The following is a 16,929-nucleotide window of genomic DNA, read 5'->3' on the forward strand; positions in this document are numbered from 1 at the left end:
TCGGCGTCAGATTGGTGGTAGTCGCTGTTAGTGAAGTTGTTGCAGATGATAAAGAAGATAAAGGTAAAAGTAAATTTGAGTAATTATTCCTATTGAGATCAAATTCCTTTGTTTGAACTTTGAACATTTTTACGTTTGTTGGATTGAATTCTGAGATATGCAAAAATTCAACCTTTATTAAAGATTATATAAATTATTTAGGGTCTCTTTGATGATTAATAAAGGTTTGCGTCATCGATGATTGGTTAAAGCGTTCTCCACCTTGTAAAATCCAAGGCAATCCGAATTGTAGAGTAAGTCAGTAAAAGGCGGATGAGCGGAGAGGAAGGTTGTACCGGATTTTTAACGGTATACGGTCTGATTGTTTGCAGTTGAAAGGCAACAGTGATTGGTAGGATTTGGAAACGGTGATAAAAAAAGTACCAAGTCGAAAGAAAGGGAATTGAAATTGGGGTAATGCTAATAATGGAGTGCGGGATGTAGGTAGTTATGTAAGAGGCAAGGTAATTTGAAAAAAAGAATCAGGTGTGAGGTTATCGGAGAAGCTGTTGGATGATCGATCGATCAAACTGACGATGATGATTTTACTGTGATGTGATAGGATGAGATGAGTGGATGCCGTCTGCCTTTATTAGATAGCACAAGGATAGTGCAAAAGTTGATCAGTTATTGTAAATGTGGGTGAGCTCAGACAACGAACTGAAAGTTTGCTCACCAGACTTCATCTCATCAGAAGGATGCCTCCCTCACTTTATCTGACAGACTGATAGAGCTACAGTTCCTTTCTTGAACGAATGACTCAAGGTGATTCGACGAACGCTTTCATGTACGGTACATAGTACGACAGAGATCAGATCTACACTTGAAGGTAAAAGAAGTCTTTCGAAGGTTTGATCCAAATCTAAAGTTTAACCTCAACTGACTCCCTCTAACTTTCACTTCTCTTGTTGCAAGCTCTTTTCAGCTCCACAAAGTCACAGAAAAGACTTGAACTCGTACTCTTAGCTGGCTGATCGACGATGGTACTTCAACAATCGGAGGAATTTTGATACCATTGTTTTACCTAGAGTACTAAAAAATCTCAAACAGCCGATAAAGTCAATTGATTCCTTGATCCCGATGAATGATCTGATGGTGAAATTGTATTGTGACTTGTGTAGATTCTGCTCACTCCTGGAACTGTCCCAAGGAAGTGTTCAAAAGATGCACGTAGAGGGGCCTGGTGAATTTGAGATTATATCGAAAAGTGGCGGGTATTTGATTCTTTTGTAAATGATCGGATCATCCAGTGATCATGAGGACATCTACCACTCATAATGTGAACAAGCTCAGCCTGGATATCTTTTATTAAGCTTTTCAACACCCTAGGCGCGATGTTCCACCAGCTCCACGGCTTTGGGCGTAATATAAGCAGCCGTGTCAGATACATCAATAAAGGGTCCAACTCCGTTGCCGGCAATCGCGTCCAAACATGTGTTAACGTCCTCCAGTGGCTGCATTCCATCAAAGGGCGGGGCAGATCGAGTGATTCTGTAGGTCAATTGATCAATGATTTGGCTCAAAGGAAAAAAATCTAGTCAGATGGTTTTAATCGTGACTTGTGATGAATAGGATTTGATGGAGACAAACTTTTCGAAGAGTCATTCCAAGACACTAGCGTACTCAATCCTTGATCGGTGAACTTTTTTCCTTCATTCGCGGATTCTTGAGATACGTAAGACTCTGGGTTTGGACTTGAAGGTCAAGCTCTGGTAGTCCAAGAAGTGAGTTGGCACGTATTACGTACAATGGCGGGAAGGGTCGACTTTTTCGGAATCTGATCGTATCTAAACACGTGTCCGAGGTTGTCTACGCGTACGACATGGAGTTATCTGGAAGTCTTTTGCATTTCCGACATTACCGTCAGGGAAAGAACCAATGAAAAAATGAGGGTAGTCAACTTATCGATGAGAAGATAGGTCTGCAACGCGTTGCAATGTAAGTTCGGAAGTATCTCCCCAGGTGCATAAAGAGCAAACTTCAAGATTGGGAGAAAATATCATCCTGTTTATATCAGATGATGCTTGGTGGAGCACGACGTAAACCTACTGCGATACCTGCCACGGTCTGAGAGGAACATTCTCGTCAGGAACGTTTTGATGCAAAAAGACCACAAGAAAGAGATGTGAGCGAAAGAATGCCCAACTTGTTCGTGGTGATGGTAAAGGACGGGGAGAAAGTAAACAGATGCTCAATAAAATCCTGTACACACTAATCAGGTCACAGCAAATGAGTCATGAATCACCGAAGTACTTTTGTCGATGACAAGGTGGGACATATTTGTAATAATCCCATGGAATTCAGATTGGCAGGTCATGAAGCTGACCTTGAGGTTAAAGAGATAAATCGAACGATTGCTTCAAGAAAGCGATGTATATGTTGAAGATATACCTGGCGTAATAGTATCCTGGCCTATCTCGTCTGATTACATTTTGGTAACGAGCTGTTGTTGAAATCTCGCCAAATGTTCAAATGACGTCATTTCACTAACTCTACGTCATCACCATTCCTCATGATAATAAGCCAACCTCCATAGCATATTTCTCTTTACCATCACATATCACATATTTTCCTTTTTACCATGTTTTCCTCTTTACCAATTGTTTCCCTCTTGACCAATTGCTTTCATCTTTACCTATCGTTTTCCTCTTTACCATTATTTTCATCCTGACATCCTTGATCGTCATCACATCCTTGATAGTATCTTCTTTATCACAATAACATCATCATGGCTTCTGAAAAGAAGACAGCATTTCCAACTGAAGCTATTAAAGCTCAAAAACAATCTGGTACTGGTCTTGATTCAAAACTTGAACCACCACCAAATTATACCCAACTTGAACATTTTGATACTCATACTGGTGAACCTAGTTTACATGAATACAAAGGATCTGGTATGATTCTCTTTTCCTTATAATATCTTCTCGATAACCACGGAAGAATATCGAAATCTGAATTTTACTTGGTTTGGTTTTTGTACTATAGGTAAACTTTTGAATAAAACAGTTTTGATCACAGGTGCTGATTCAGGTATTGGTAGATCTGCGGCAATTTTAATGGCTCGTGAAGGAGCAGAGGTCTCAATAGTTTATTTACCTCAAGAAGAATCTGATGCTCAAGAAGTTAAAACTCAAATCGAAAAAGAATCGGGAAAGAAAGATTCATGTCTTTTATTACCACTTGATCTTATGAAACGAGAGAATTGTTTTACTGCAGTGGAAGGTAAACTTTTCACTTTGGAGTTATCGAAAGGCTTATTTGATTTTGACTTTTGGGGGTTTATGATCTTCTTTAGAACATGTTAAAAAGTTTGGTAGAATCGATGTTCTTATCAATAATTCTGGCCGTCAAGATCTTTGTGAGAAATTAGACGATATCGACTTGGGTAAGTAAAACGATAATCCCTCTTCTGTTTGATAATAATCTCTAACACAATTATTATATCTTGTGTGTTCATTTTTTGGCTATAAAGATCAAGTCGAGCGTACCTTTCGTTTAAATATTTTTGCGATGGTAAGTTTTTCTTGATCTCGGCCGACACATTTTGAAATCAAACGATGTGTCCGGATGATCTAAAAGCTTCAATCAACGGAACAGTTTGCGATCACTAAAGCGGCCTTACCTCACATGCGACGAGGTAGCAGTATTATCAACTCGACTAGTGTAGCAGCATACAACGTAAGCTGATACCCTCTTCCAACCATACATCAAAGCATAAAGTTCTTAACCGTCTTCTTACTTCATAGGGTAACCCAACATTAGTAGATTATTCAGCTACAAAAGCAGCTATTGCGACTTTCACCAAATCACTTGGTCTTCAACTTGCACCTAGAGGAATTCGAGTGAATGCAGTGGCACCTGGTATAATTTATACTGCACTGCAAGCTGCTACTGGTGGACAAGATCCAGAGACAGTAAAAGCGATTGGAGTAGATGCTGCACCACTTGGTAGACCAGGTCAACCTTCTGAATTAGGTCCAATGTATGTCTTTTTGGCTTCTGCTGAAAGTTCTTATTGTACTGCTGCTGTATTTCATGTTACTGGTGGAGTTGAAGTTGCTAGTTAAAAGAAGAAGATTGTATCGGTAAACTGATGGACATATTTTATAAAAGTATTGCTAAAGATGTATGAAGATCATCATATTTATCAAATTACTGACTTACAATGTAGTACCTTGATACTTGAAATGAGATCTGTAAGCCTTGTGTACGTAGACCGATTTTGAGCGTTGAGTTGAAAATTTACGACTTGAGACGTTCCATATAGGATTTGGTTTATTGACGAGTTTGCAATAGACATAAGACATTCCTCAAATTACAAGGAACAAGAGGCCAAATAATTTTACAAATAGTTCCAGGCAATTTTGATGTGACTCGAAACTAAGGGTGATCAAAGGATCTGAAATATTTTAACAACACTAGATCATTTCGAAACAAATATCATACATTTTTTAAATGTTTACAAGACCTGATCAAAAAGTTAAAGGCCAATGAAAGAGATATAAAAACAATAATCGGTTGAAATCGAGACGGGTTTTAATGAATGGGATTGTCTGATGTTTGGTTCAACGACAAAACATTTTTCTTCTATCACTACCACCACGATCTCTTTCGGATAAATGAGCACGATAAGCTTCTCTTAAATCAAATGGAGTGATCGGACCTGATCCGCCACGTCTTTTTTGGACTTCCAAAGCTATTATGATCAAACAAAAGGGCAAAGAAACCAAATTAGAATCTTATTCTCAACTTTGTATGAATTATATGAATTGCGAGGGATGTGTTTTTTGATACCTTTTTCTACCATTTCTCCTACAAATACTTTTGCGAAACCTCTTACTACTATTGTGATTCTTTCTGAAACTGATTGTTGTAAAACACTATTTGCCAACTAATTTGGAGAGAATAGAAGATTAGCTTTTTTGGTTTGGAAACGATTATGTGGGAGGGAGATGGAAGATTGAAGATTTACTTTTCTAACGCTTCCTTTTGCTAATCCTGAGTTTCTATACTCTGTGTATCTATCCATTTGTTGTGGATCGAAATGATCAAGTAAGACTCTAAAGAAAGATTAATCCGAGATCAAATGGTCATTAAGTTTGATACAAATGAAGAAATCAAATCATCGAGGTTTTAGAAGTTTTCCAAAAAAGAAAGAAACGTACCTTAGTTTGTCTTTATGAGCTAAATCTTCTCGTTTTCTTATCGTATAATCATCATCATGATCTTTCCCAAGTAAATCATCATCATCACCTTCACCTTCTTCATCTTCATCATCCTGTTGTTGTTGTTGTTGTTGTTGCTGTTGTTGATTCTGGTTCTGGTTAAGATTAAGGTTTGATGGTTGGTTTGGTTGATCATCTTTAATTTGACTACTCTTTCTTCTTTTATTGGTTTTACTTCTGCGACGACCGATGTTAGAATTAGAAGCTTTTGGTGAATAAGCTGATGATGCTAATGGTGTACTTGGTGAGAATGGTGGTGAAAATGCTGGCGAAGGTTGGTCTAGTGGTGATGGTCTTTTATTTGACATTTTGGTTGGTTTTTTGATGATCGACGATGCTGAATGAGGTCTTGAGAAGAAGTTTCATGGATTGTTGTTCGGATCAAAAGGAATTGTTTGTCACATTTACATATGGAGGTGGCCCGTAGAGGTCGGTACTTGGTAGATTTACAAGCAGCTCGTGGATCCGGGTCAATATAGGCCAGTGCCCTCCCGGGGTCTTGTTTCAAATGCTCGGTGAGCAAAATGAAAATGCGACTGAGAAAGACAAAAGACAGGAAATGATTCAGACTACATCATTAACTTCATGATCCCTCCTCCAGTGGATCCACGAGGCACTCCAGGCAAGTTGTATGTAAGACTTTCGGTATGGCTTCATTAGAGCATCCGCACTCGTGCGGTAAGTCGGGTGCGGTAAGGTTAAATTTACCGCAAACGCGGGGTCTTTTCCACACCGGTGAAAAATTAGCCCCGCGGTAGTTAATTTTCGGTCATTTTGCGTTAGCGAATCGGTAAATTTACCAATTGGCTAACGCATGCGGTATCACACATCACGACTTGTTCCCGGCAACTCGACTCCAAAAACAAAACTCAACCAGACCTCCAACACCAAAGTCAACAACCAATATCTCCTTTTCACCACTCACACACGATGAATTCCAAGCCTTACAGTTGCATGAATCAACTCGAGAACGTTCGACACCGATCGATGTCTTCAATTGAAATAAGTCAATCAACCATCTTGAACTCGACTCCAAACCATTCAGATGAAAATGAAAGATGTCTAGATTCATATAGCTATGTAGAGGTCAATATTTAAGAAAATCAACATTAAAAGACCAATCATTGGAGGACTTTTAGGATCAAGTGATACAAATTAAAAATTGAAGTTTGGATTTTTATTTCCTAGTTTTAAATCTTTAAATCTTTTACAAGATCATTATGTGTATTCAGACTCATTAAAAGCTTTCTCGATGTAGTAAAGCCTTTGTTTTTTAATTGGAATTCATGTATTAAGATCTGAACAAACTCATGTTAAATTTGTAATTTTAAATTAAGATCTATCGATCGAGTAGATGAACAGGATGATATCGGGTCTTCATGTGTAGATGGAGTATTAGTATCTTAGTGCAAAGAAGAGAACAGTGCCTCTATCACATGAAAACTGGCCATGAAAGCAGGTGATGTGTACTCAAAAAATTAAAACTTTACCTTAGAGCATCCACTATGTTGAGGGTGTTTTATCGTAAATTTTGCGGTCCTGATCGCAAAATTTAATCATGCGTGTTGTAGCTAAGTTGTTAACCGCATGAAATCCACTATGGGATGATGTAACGTAGGATTTAACTACGATAATCTGTTCTTAGAACACTATACACGCTATGGCAAAGTCGAGACTCGAATTGAAGTATCTTACCACGCCTCACCCAGCTCACTTCTATGATGATGACTACCTTGGTAGCCAGAAAGAACCAAAATGATGGCTTCAGGTGTTGACAATGAGCATCGAGCTTTCTCACATCTTGCTCGATCTTGGTGAAATCAATCGCACGGAATCACTTTTTTTTTAAAACAAAATGCGTTTTTTTTAGCAAATTCAGAGTAAACAGCTACCATCAACAAGCTGTGATTTTGAGGGACAAGGGAAGATTTTGATTGAAGGTGGTGAGTGCAGAGTGGGATGGATACAGATAGATCATTTGATGGCTGTTGACCGATTTGATGCACCAAAAGTCTACGATAAATCAAGTCGTAGGCTTGCGTAGATTTGAACAAGGGGAGTGCAAGATTTGACGCAGTCGTACGGACCGCATGTCTAAAACAGGTCCATAGTAGACCTGTCTGGATTTTAGCGTTATTCTAACGCTAAATCACATCGTTAACGCACCCATAGTGGATGCTCTTACTGCACGACCGGTGCGGAGTACATGCACTATCTGTAAAGTTATAAAAGTTACAGCGCTGCTAATGCAAACGAGTGCGAAATTTGGTTGAGTTAAGTAACTTTTTACTTAATGTTGTGTTTGTTACCGCACGTGACCAAATTAACAACCGCAAACGAGTGCAGATGCTCTTAAAACTTTGGTATATCCATGGATTATCTACCTGGAACAGGCCCCACACTAACTTAACTAAGTACCTCCTCAAACCGCGCGCGTCCCCTGGAGCTTGCGGAGGAGGGACTTACGACTTATACACGTCTCCTTGCCTGGTACCCTTTTTGAAATTTGTGTTTTTTTGGCCGTTTTCGACTCCATCTAAGCTACTCAACTCACCACTAGACAACAAACATTTCTGAATCAGCCAAGTTGTTCCGCTGCATCTTGTACTTCTTCCTTTCCAAAATCCAGATGTGTTTATTTGTATTTGTAGTCTTCAGTGGAGAACTGAAGACTGTAACATTAATCTTGCTTGATCAAACAACTGCGCTGACGGTTGAAACTATTCTCTTGTCCAAAACCTTTTAGACACTCAAAAGAATCAAGTATATGTATGATCACCTGTAGTCGCAGCAAGCTCAGAAATTGAAATTTGAAACTCTCAAACAAGAGCTCCTTTACAATTTTGAGCTCCGAAGCGATTAAGAAGAATCTGAATAGAACAAAAGATCAGGAAGACAAAGATCTACAATTTCATCATGTTACTTCAAACACTTGAATTGTGTAAAACAGTGATATGGAAGGATGAAGTTAGTCCCAGCCAAACTACAAAGGGTATCACGCGAGAACTCGTGTATAAGGCGCAAGCCCCCCCTCCGCAGGCTCCGGAGGTTTGGGGGGGCTTGTGTTAAGCTAGGGCCCCACAGGGTGACAGGCTGCTCTTGTGGAGGACATACATTTTGTCGTCCAATTAAACATAGGATTGCGCTATTCCGACCCCCCCCAGTTTGCTAGTCAGACCCCCCCTCTGACCCTAGGCCCGCTTAGGTAGCCTTAAGCAGCTTACCTAACAGCCTCGACAGTGTGCCCGAGAGTTGAGAAGTTGTCTTTTGCCTCCTGATGCAAATCAATGTGCACCAATATCAACATAAACATTTCCACCACCATGGCCATTGACCCTTCCTTAACAGGTGCTACCTCACAGCCAACCCACCAAGAGTCAACCTTGTCTGATTTAGATGATCCTCCTTCCAAACCGATGAATCTGGACGCCCTCCTCTCAGTCTACCCAAGCCTGGAAGAGGCTGAAGATGCACTGCAAGAGTGTGCCACTGCTTCTGGTTACTTCCTCAAAAGAAAACGTTCAAAAAAAAACAAGAAAAATGAAGTACGCAAGGTGGTTTTGTTCTGCACACACGGAGGTCTTTATCAGCCGAATGAAGATCAGATTTGACAAACGTCTAGCCACTTGATCAATTGCCATTGGTCATGTCAAATTTTGAGGAACTCAACAACTCTTGATTGGAGTGTGAAGATAATCAATAATACACACAATCACCCACCTTCAAAGACACTAGCCGACATACCAGGAGCACGACGCCTCACGGATGAACAGCAACAAACGGTCATTGACATGTGTAAAGGAGGTGCCAGTCCCTCAGTTATCTTGAGCACGCTGAAAGCTTCCGACCCAACTATCATAGCAACACCACACGATATCTACAACCTCAAGCAAAAATTTCGTAACCAGATCCTTCAGCACCGGACATCCCTTGAAGCTCTACTCGACAAACTTCAAACTGAGGGTGTATATCATGCTTACCAAAGAAATTCATCAGGGTCTTTGACCTGTCTGTTCATTGCTCCAGAAGTTTGTGTATTAAATGCACAGGAGCTCGCCACTTGTGATATTCTCTTGATGGATTCAACCTACAAGACAAACAAGTAAGTTCTCACCTCCCTCATACCCAAAGATGAACTCTAGCTGATGGGTTTTTGTCTTTTTGTTTATATAAGGTACCATATGCCACTCTTGCATATTGTGGGAGTCTCTCCAACACATAACTCGCTCTCCTTGGCCTTTTGCTTTATGCAACAAGAAACTGAAGAGCACTATAATTGGGCTTTGGAGCACTTGAAGATATGCTTTGGATCACAATTGACCAAGCTAGGTGCTGTGGTCACGGATCGTGAGCTAGCAGTCATGCGAGCGATAAAGAACGTGTTTCCAAATGCCAAGAACCTCCTTTGCATGTGGCACATCGAGAAAAATATCCTTTCAAACATTAAGAAGGGCATGTCGGACAAGGATTGGGACGCTTTCCTTTCCGAGTGGCGACTCGTATGTAATTCGATGTCTCCCGAAAGCTTTGAAGACCAACTACAAATCCTCCAATCAAAGATCACCAACGAAGCTTTTAACTATCTGATGAAAACCTGGATCCCATACAAAGAAATGTTTGTACTTGCCTGGACCAAAGATGTCAGACATTTTGGTCATACAGTCACGTCTCGCGCTGAAGGGGCACATGCAAACATCAAAATCTCAATATCGGTTTCAACGGGTGATCTAGCTACTGTATACGATAGGCTCGTCCTTGCGTGCAAGCTTCAACGACACAAAGTGTCTCAAAAGATCGAGAATCAGAAGTCTCACTCGCTGACTCGTCTCGGAGCAGCGTTCTGGACCAATGTCAATCGAAAGATATCGCATTATGCGCTGGGTAAAGTAAGTCAACACTCCACCACCTCTGGGTCTGATCCAATAATTGACTTTCAAAATAACCAGGTCTACGAAGAATACCGGAAAGCAATCCTCCCGAACTACAAAACTCCATGTACATATGTATTCTCAAGCTCTCATGGACTTCCGTGCTCTCATTTTTTGAAGCACCTGATTGATTCTCGAAGCAGGCTTACAATTGACCACTTTGATACTCACTGGCATCTTCAACAAAAGCATCCAGTGGTTTCAATCCAGCGAGTTGGACTCCCTACAGTTTTACAACACATCCAAGCTCAATACACCCAATTACCACCACATCAAAAGCGTCTCTTTGAGGACCGACTGGAGCTGATTCTCCAGAATCCTTCCGACACAATCCACGAGCCCGAACCAATACAAACTCGTGGACGACCTTTGAGAACGACCAAGCGACTCAAATCGCGTCATGAACACGTTGCAGCCGAGTTGGGGGCTCCAGGTCCAAAGTGTGGCAAATGTAAAGAAACAGGCCATAATGCCCGTACTTGCACTTACAGAGGGTGATTCACTTCAAATTAGCTCGATGTCCATCCTTCAAACCGATCACAATAGATTAGTTGTTTGTTTGTTACTCAAGATCACTCGATCACTATCCTCACTACAACTACATACACTATCTTTGTTACCTTTGTTCACTCAAATTTATTATCTTCGTTCACCCAAAATTTACAACAGTAGCTCGATCGTGTTCGATTTTGATGCTCTTTTACACCAAATCATGTTTTTAGAAGTTATAATTGTTACATTTGATTACTCGCATCTTTGAGAAAACAATGACTGTCATCAAATTTCAGAGCCCTCAAAATCCTCTCAGGTCAGTTCATCATGTTCTACATCTAAAGCCATCATCTTGAGGATGATGAGGTTATGTAGAATGCATCGGGCACACTGTCGAGGCTGTTAGGTAAGCTGCTTAAGGCTACCTAAGCGGGCCTAGGGTCGGAGGGGGGGTCTGACTAGCAAACTGGGGGGGGTCGGAATAGCGCGATCCTTAAACATATCACTATGAGGATTCCGCTAGAGCGAAATGGTAGGGTCCAGCGAGAGAGTTTGCCAAGATTCCTCGGTCTGAATTTTTCGTGCCGAGTTCGGTCCTAGGCCATGGTGTGCTTAGCCTCTATATCAACCGCCCTGCCATTCAGAATGGACTGCGGAGTACCATCGCAGACTTGGTGTACTCTTTCATTTTTCAATTTGTATAGCCAAACACTCGGACACCGAGACAATGGCAAGATGAGAAGCTGCGGCATGGATTCAATCTATTAACTTGTTAATGTCAATTCCATAAAAAGCCCAATAGTCTTTGACTATTTGCGTTCTACCTCAAACCTTTTCGTACTTTGCATCACCTCTCAATATCCTCCTTCGACATAATCAATATATTTATAATCCCTAACTTATAATCTTGAAAACTTGCAGTGAAGGAAGTGCTAGACGTTCTTCTTTTCAATAAAAGTTTCAAATCACTCGTCGTTATACTAATAGCCGTAACGTTTCTTAAGCTCATTTCCGTACTTTTAATTATTTTATTTATATATTCGAGCGAAGTCATCCTTTTTTACGCAAGATAAGATGAACCCTATCAACATTTTAATTAATCTTGTTATGTGCTTTAGCTTCTTGGAAGTTATGATTGCCACACCCTTAATGGGGGGTGGAAGTGAGTCTGGATGTACCACTTACAAGATCGTTAGGTAAGGCTTGAATTTTCTACTCTCCGTTGTCTTTTTGCTACTATTTTTTCTAGTTTCTTGGTCTCTTTATCGGATAGCTGACCCTTTTGTTATACAATCACTATGGTTTCGACTGCACGTTTAATTTGTAGTGCAAGAGGTACGGGTGAGAGTCAAACCCGGCCCACCGGCTATCGTGGTTTGATCAACGGAGTGTTGAGTGCTGTACCTGGTGGTGAGAACTATGAGGTCGTGTATCCGGCGACCACAGATTACGCCAGAGGACCAGTGCAAGGAGCTACTGATGCAAATCGATACTTGAAACAACAACAAAGCCAATGTCCTGACCAAATTTACGTTTTGATTGGATATTCCGAAGGTGTAGGTTGACTGAATCTTTCTACGATATGTTCTTATTACTTTTAAATTGATCCACCCTTTCCCCAATTTTCGGTAATAGGCCATGGTAGTGACGCAGACAATGAGAAATCTAGCAATTCCTTCTGATTTGGTCGTTGCAATGGTTTTATACGGAAATCCTTATTTCACATCTGGCGCGCCTCAAAATTCATGTTCAGCCGTGAGTACTTCGCACTATTTCCAAACGCTTTCCATACTTTTTTCCATTCTATGGGCCTTTTCTTCTGACAACTTTACTTTGATCAACAGAAAACTGGATCGGGCATTGCTTCTGCCACTGGTATTAAAATGCCAACGCAGTTTTCCTCAATCACTTTTGATTGTTGCTTAACAGGTGACTCGATCTGTCAAACTTCTGGTTCCATCAGGCCTCACTTGGCGTACCCAGGGTCAAGCAGCGAGAAAGAAGCTACGGATTTCACGGTCGCTAAGCTCCAGAGTGCGCGCAATTAAGGTGTGTGGAGTATTTTGCTTGACTGAATAATGAGACCTTTTCCTGATGTCGCGTCTTTCTCCTTCTAAATCTCATCTTTTTAAGAATCCCATCAATACACAGACCACCGCTCAGGAATTAAGTAAGAGTCTTCTGGAAAGAATTTACATCAAGAGTTGATTCCGTGCGATTCAGTTACATGACCCTTGCGTTCGAAGCAATATTTTCCAAGTTTTATCACAAGTTCTCCCTGTCATTCATTGCCTTTTATATTTGTGTTGTTGTCAAAATTCACTCTCAATCCATCTGCTTTAGATCAGTCTACAAATCGATCAGCTTATCATATTATTATCATTACAATTAATTACAAGTACTCTGGTAGTGCTTCTCCGCTGTAGTTGAAATCAAATGTTTGAATACCTCAGTTTGTCTTTACAATGTGCTAAACCTTCTTTGTTTCTTATCAAATAATTATCATAATGATCTATCCCAAGCAAATCCACATTGTTACCTTTCATCATCCTCATCGTCATTCTTTGGTTGATATTGAATGATATTGAATGAGTGACTTTGATGATCATCTTTTAATGAGGTCTTGAGAACAAGTTTCATTTGGTAATATAGCTATGTATTAGAACCCAAATGGAAAAAAGTCTACATGTTGCCTTTACATATGTATGTGACCTGTACACGCCGGTAGTAGTACAGCAACTAGCAACATTTGTGATTTACCAACAGCTTCAGGGACTGCTCTATTGGGAGTACCAGACAATTGGGAGAAATTTTCTGTGATAAAATTCTGATACAGGTATTCAAGAAATTCACGTCATATTTGCATGAATTTTACCTTTACCCAGTATACATGAGCCGATGTGCAGCACTGCAGGCTGTGGATTAGGTCAAACCCCAAACCTGACCTCTCCCATCCAGATATTGATATCACATTGCAATGTGGAAAATTTTTCATCCAGCGACCGCACATTGCACGCACCCTTCCATCACCCCTTGGTTTGTCCATTCTCCCCTCCTCCATAGTCACCAATCAAAGCTGATCAGAATTTTCTGGTACCCCTGCGTCTAGACATGAGACAGCCACACCTGCGACCCTGTAAATATGATGCTGGGATTAAGGTACTGGCTGTCCAGTACCTTTGTGAAGGTAAAACAATTGATTAAGTGTGGCGGCTTTTGAGATCTCCAGTCAGCTGAACAGCATCTCAATGGCATGTATTGTATCAAATAACCCAATCAGCCATTCAGAACCCGGACAAATACCAGCACCTTGGAATAGACACCAACTTGACTGAAGCAGACTTTGACTTCATGTAGAAGCTGCTCAAAGGCAATCCAGCTCTATACCTGGAGGAGTATTGCCATGAACTCTATTGCTGAACCGGAACCTGGATATCATTTCAGACTATCTTGTGTCATGTAAAGGATTGACTGAATCCGACCCTCAAGAAAGCGCCAATGGTACACCCAAGTCAGAGTGCAACAAAGCAATGTAAGTCTCTACATACTGTTGGCGCATTGACCCCCAATGTGCTGCTTTCTAGGTCAGTCACTTTCCTTTTTTCCCCGTTGTTTATTTCATTTTCCATTCCATAATTGTTCACATCTGACCTTTTTATGAACCCAACCCTAGACAAGTGTGTAATCCAGGAGAGATACCTTAGCAGGCAGTTTGGCCACACAAGACAAGGCAAACACACAACATGAATTCCTTGAAGATGTGGAGGTACAGTCAAACCCACGCAATTGCATACCCGCACAGCTGCATAACCTGTGATAATACATAGAAAGAATTCTTAATATTGATGCCTTTTATTGCCAAATTTGACAACAGAAATGCATAACCCGTAAAAAGTGCATAGCAAAAGGCTTCCACCCAAATTATGTGATTGCACGGTTTTGACTGTAAATTTTTCTCACACCCATCAGCTATTTTTGGAGGTGGGGTTTTGAATCTCACCTTCCGGGAAGGAACCTTTGAGATTTTTTTGAGGGTTTCCTCAAACATTGATTGGTGAGTCTTAATTTTATATATCTGTCTTTTGATCTATCCTTCATCACTTATATTGACTGTTTACTTTGGTTAGTTTCCGGTCATGAACCCATAATCCCAAGCAAACTCAGTTGTAGTTATGGACAATGCAAGAATCTAGCATGAGGGTCGTATTGCTGACCTCACTGCCAAAAGAGGAATACAGGTCCTGTACCTCCCGCCTTACTCGCCAGATCTCAATCCAATTGAGCAGGCCATTAGTGTGCTTAAATTGCACTTTCAACACTCCCAAATACTGTTTCAAACCACTGAGGACAAAAAATTGATGCAATCATGGATATCAATTGGACCTTGTAAAGGACTCTCAGAGTCCTGATCAGAATCAAACAGAACAAAACAGAAGAACTCAGTCTAAATATCTAACACAGACAAGCACTATGGATATATGAGTGATGAGGTTTTGTGTTTGGTAAATGAAAGCTTGAATGATTATTATGAATGAAAGCATAAGAAACAAAACTAAATAGAACACAATCATACCTGATCAGAAGCCAAAAAACAGAAGAACTCAGTCTAAATATCTAATGTGGACAAGCAGTAGGGATATATGAGGGATGAGGTTTTGTGTTTGGTGAATGGAAGCTTGAATGATGAAGAACAAGCTTTCAGCAATACACAAGTTATAAATAAGAGAATTGACAAACCAATACACTTTGTGGTGAGGTTAGTTTTGTAAAACAATACTTAAAAAATGGTGAAATATTCACGAATAGATAGAAAACTTGATTGAGTTGATTCAGGAAACTCATATGAGTGATTATTAATCCAACAGCCCACCTGCTCACAAGAGTTTTTTAACAAAAGACCTAGTCTTTCAGAGCATGATAATAGATTCAGTGGCCCAACAGGTTTGGTAAGTATGTCTGCCGGCATCTCCTTGGTCGACACAAAACATAAATTATTCCTTCAAGTAAACGCTCCCTAATGAAGTGATGTCAAATATCAATGTGTTTAGACTTGTTGTTGACCAAAACTTTGTTACACAACAACACTGTGCCTTGATTATTATTTGGAATTGGTGAATGAATAGGAACTGTAATTGGATCAGTGTATGATAAGTGCTCCAAAAATCTACATAGCCATAAACCATGTTTAGCACAACCACCAATTGCAAGATACTCAGCTTTGGTTGTTGAAAGTGTCACAGACCGTTGCCTTCTACTTTTCCAAGAAACCAAAGACCCCTTCACATAATATACAAACACAGTTGTAGAGCACCTAGTATTCACATCCACTGCATAATATGCATCAGCAAACCCCTCAATTGACTCCTATGATTAGACCATAATTCATTGTCAATTTGAGGTACCATAAAAGATGTTTGACTGCCACCCGATGAGTGTTGTTGTGGTGAGAATTGAACCTGGCTATATAGCTAACTGCAAACCCAATATTGGGTCGTGTTTGGACAGATAATAAATTCAATATCCCTACTGGCGCACGGTATTCTTCAATGTGAACCTCAGAATCCGGTACAGGAGTTGACAGATGAATGTTTTGTGGTAGTGGTGTCTTGACACCGCTGCACTTGGATACATAACCCAACATGAGACAAAAAAAATAGTGATGGCACTGCGGAGAGGTTTATAGCACAATCTCTGCAACACAACGGAGAGAGCCCAAAATCCATAGCATTGTGGAGCAATTGTGGTGTTGTGTACAGTGCAAAGATAGTATGTTTTATCCGTTTTTTTTAAAACCTCAATAACTCAGTCAATTGACGTGATAAAGGTTAATAGACTATATATTCTTGATCTGTGAATACATGAGCAGGTGTGTACAGATTTATGATGTCATATGATGACATCAGAAATTTGGTGGTATTACAGGAAAAAGACCCCAATATCACTGTACACATAATTCAATTTCCCCAAGTGAGAAGGGGAGATTGATTGAATTTGAGAGTGTAGCTTTTAATAAAAGGATCCATCACTGCTCACCTCATGAGCCATAACACACACACTACATATGTGCAGCAGGCTTAGTTGATATTTGCCTATCATGTACATACAGGTCTGCTCAGCTGTCTGCCCATCTGAATTAGGGCTGTAGCCCAGCTGTCAGCCCTGAGTACATATGCATGTACCTAATTACATGTTACATAATGAGCTTGAACTGTATGTAACATGTAATACAATGTACCAAAACACTT

At 40.3% G+C, this 16,929-nt stretch overlaps 3 protein-coding genes across 3 annotated transcripts; 2 read left to right on the top strand and 1 right to left on the bottom strand.

The window, feature by feature from the left end:
* Positions 1-2,605: 2,605 nt before the first annotated feature.
* MELLADRAFT_49265 (uncharacterized protein) lies at positions 2,606-4,231 on the top strand (the record flags this gene model as incomplete). Its single annotated transcript, XM_007412490.1, has 6 exons — positions 2,606-2,933; positions 3,025-3,261; positions 3,335-3,424; positions 3,512-3,552; positions 3,637-3,717; positions 3,786-4,231. The coding sequence occupies 6 exons, from the start codon at positions 2,768-2,770 to the stop codon at positions 4,104-4,106; spliced, it is 936 nt and encodes a 311-aa protein (XP_007412552.1).
* A 373-nt stretch (positions 4,232-4,604) lies between these two features.
* MELLADRAFT_65103 (uncharacterized protein) lies at positions 4,605-5,572 on the bottom strand (the record flags this gene model as incomplete). The annotated part of the gene is made up of 4 exons (XM_007412569.1): positions 4,605-4,735; positions 4,834-4,930; positions 5,012-5,099; positions 5,205-5,572. The coding sequence occupies 4 exons, from the start codon at positions 5,570-5,572 to the stop codon at positions 4,605-4,607; spliced, it is 684 nt and encodes a 227-aa protein (XP_007412631.1).
* Positions 5,573-11,791: 6,219 nt separating this feature from the next.
* MELLADRAFT_89615 (family 5 carbohydrate esterase) lies at positions 11,792-12,732 on the top strand (the record flags this gene model as incomplete). The annotated part of the gene is made up of 4 exons (XM_007412491.1): positions 11,792-11,880; positions 12,012-12,240; positions 12,320-12,439; positions 12,529-12,732. 4 exons carry the CDS (start codon positions 11,792-11,794, stop codon positions 12,730-12,732), a joined length of 642 nt encoding a protein of 213 aa, XP_007412553.1.
* Between the last annotated feature and the right edge of the window lie 4,197 nt (positions 12,733-16,929).

Source organism: Melampsora larici-populina (genome assembly GCF_000204055.1).
Source record: "Melampsora larici-populina 98AG31 unplaced genomic scaffold MELLAscaffold_31, whole genome shotgun sequence".
NCBI classification, from domain to species: Eukaryota; Fungi; Basidiomycota; class Pucciniomycetes; order Pucciniales; family Melampsoraceae; genus Melampsora; species Melampsora laricis-populina.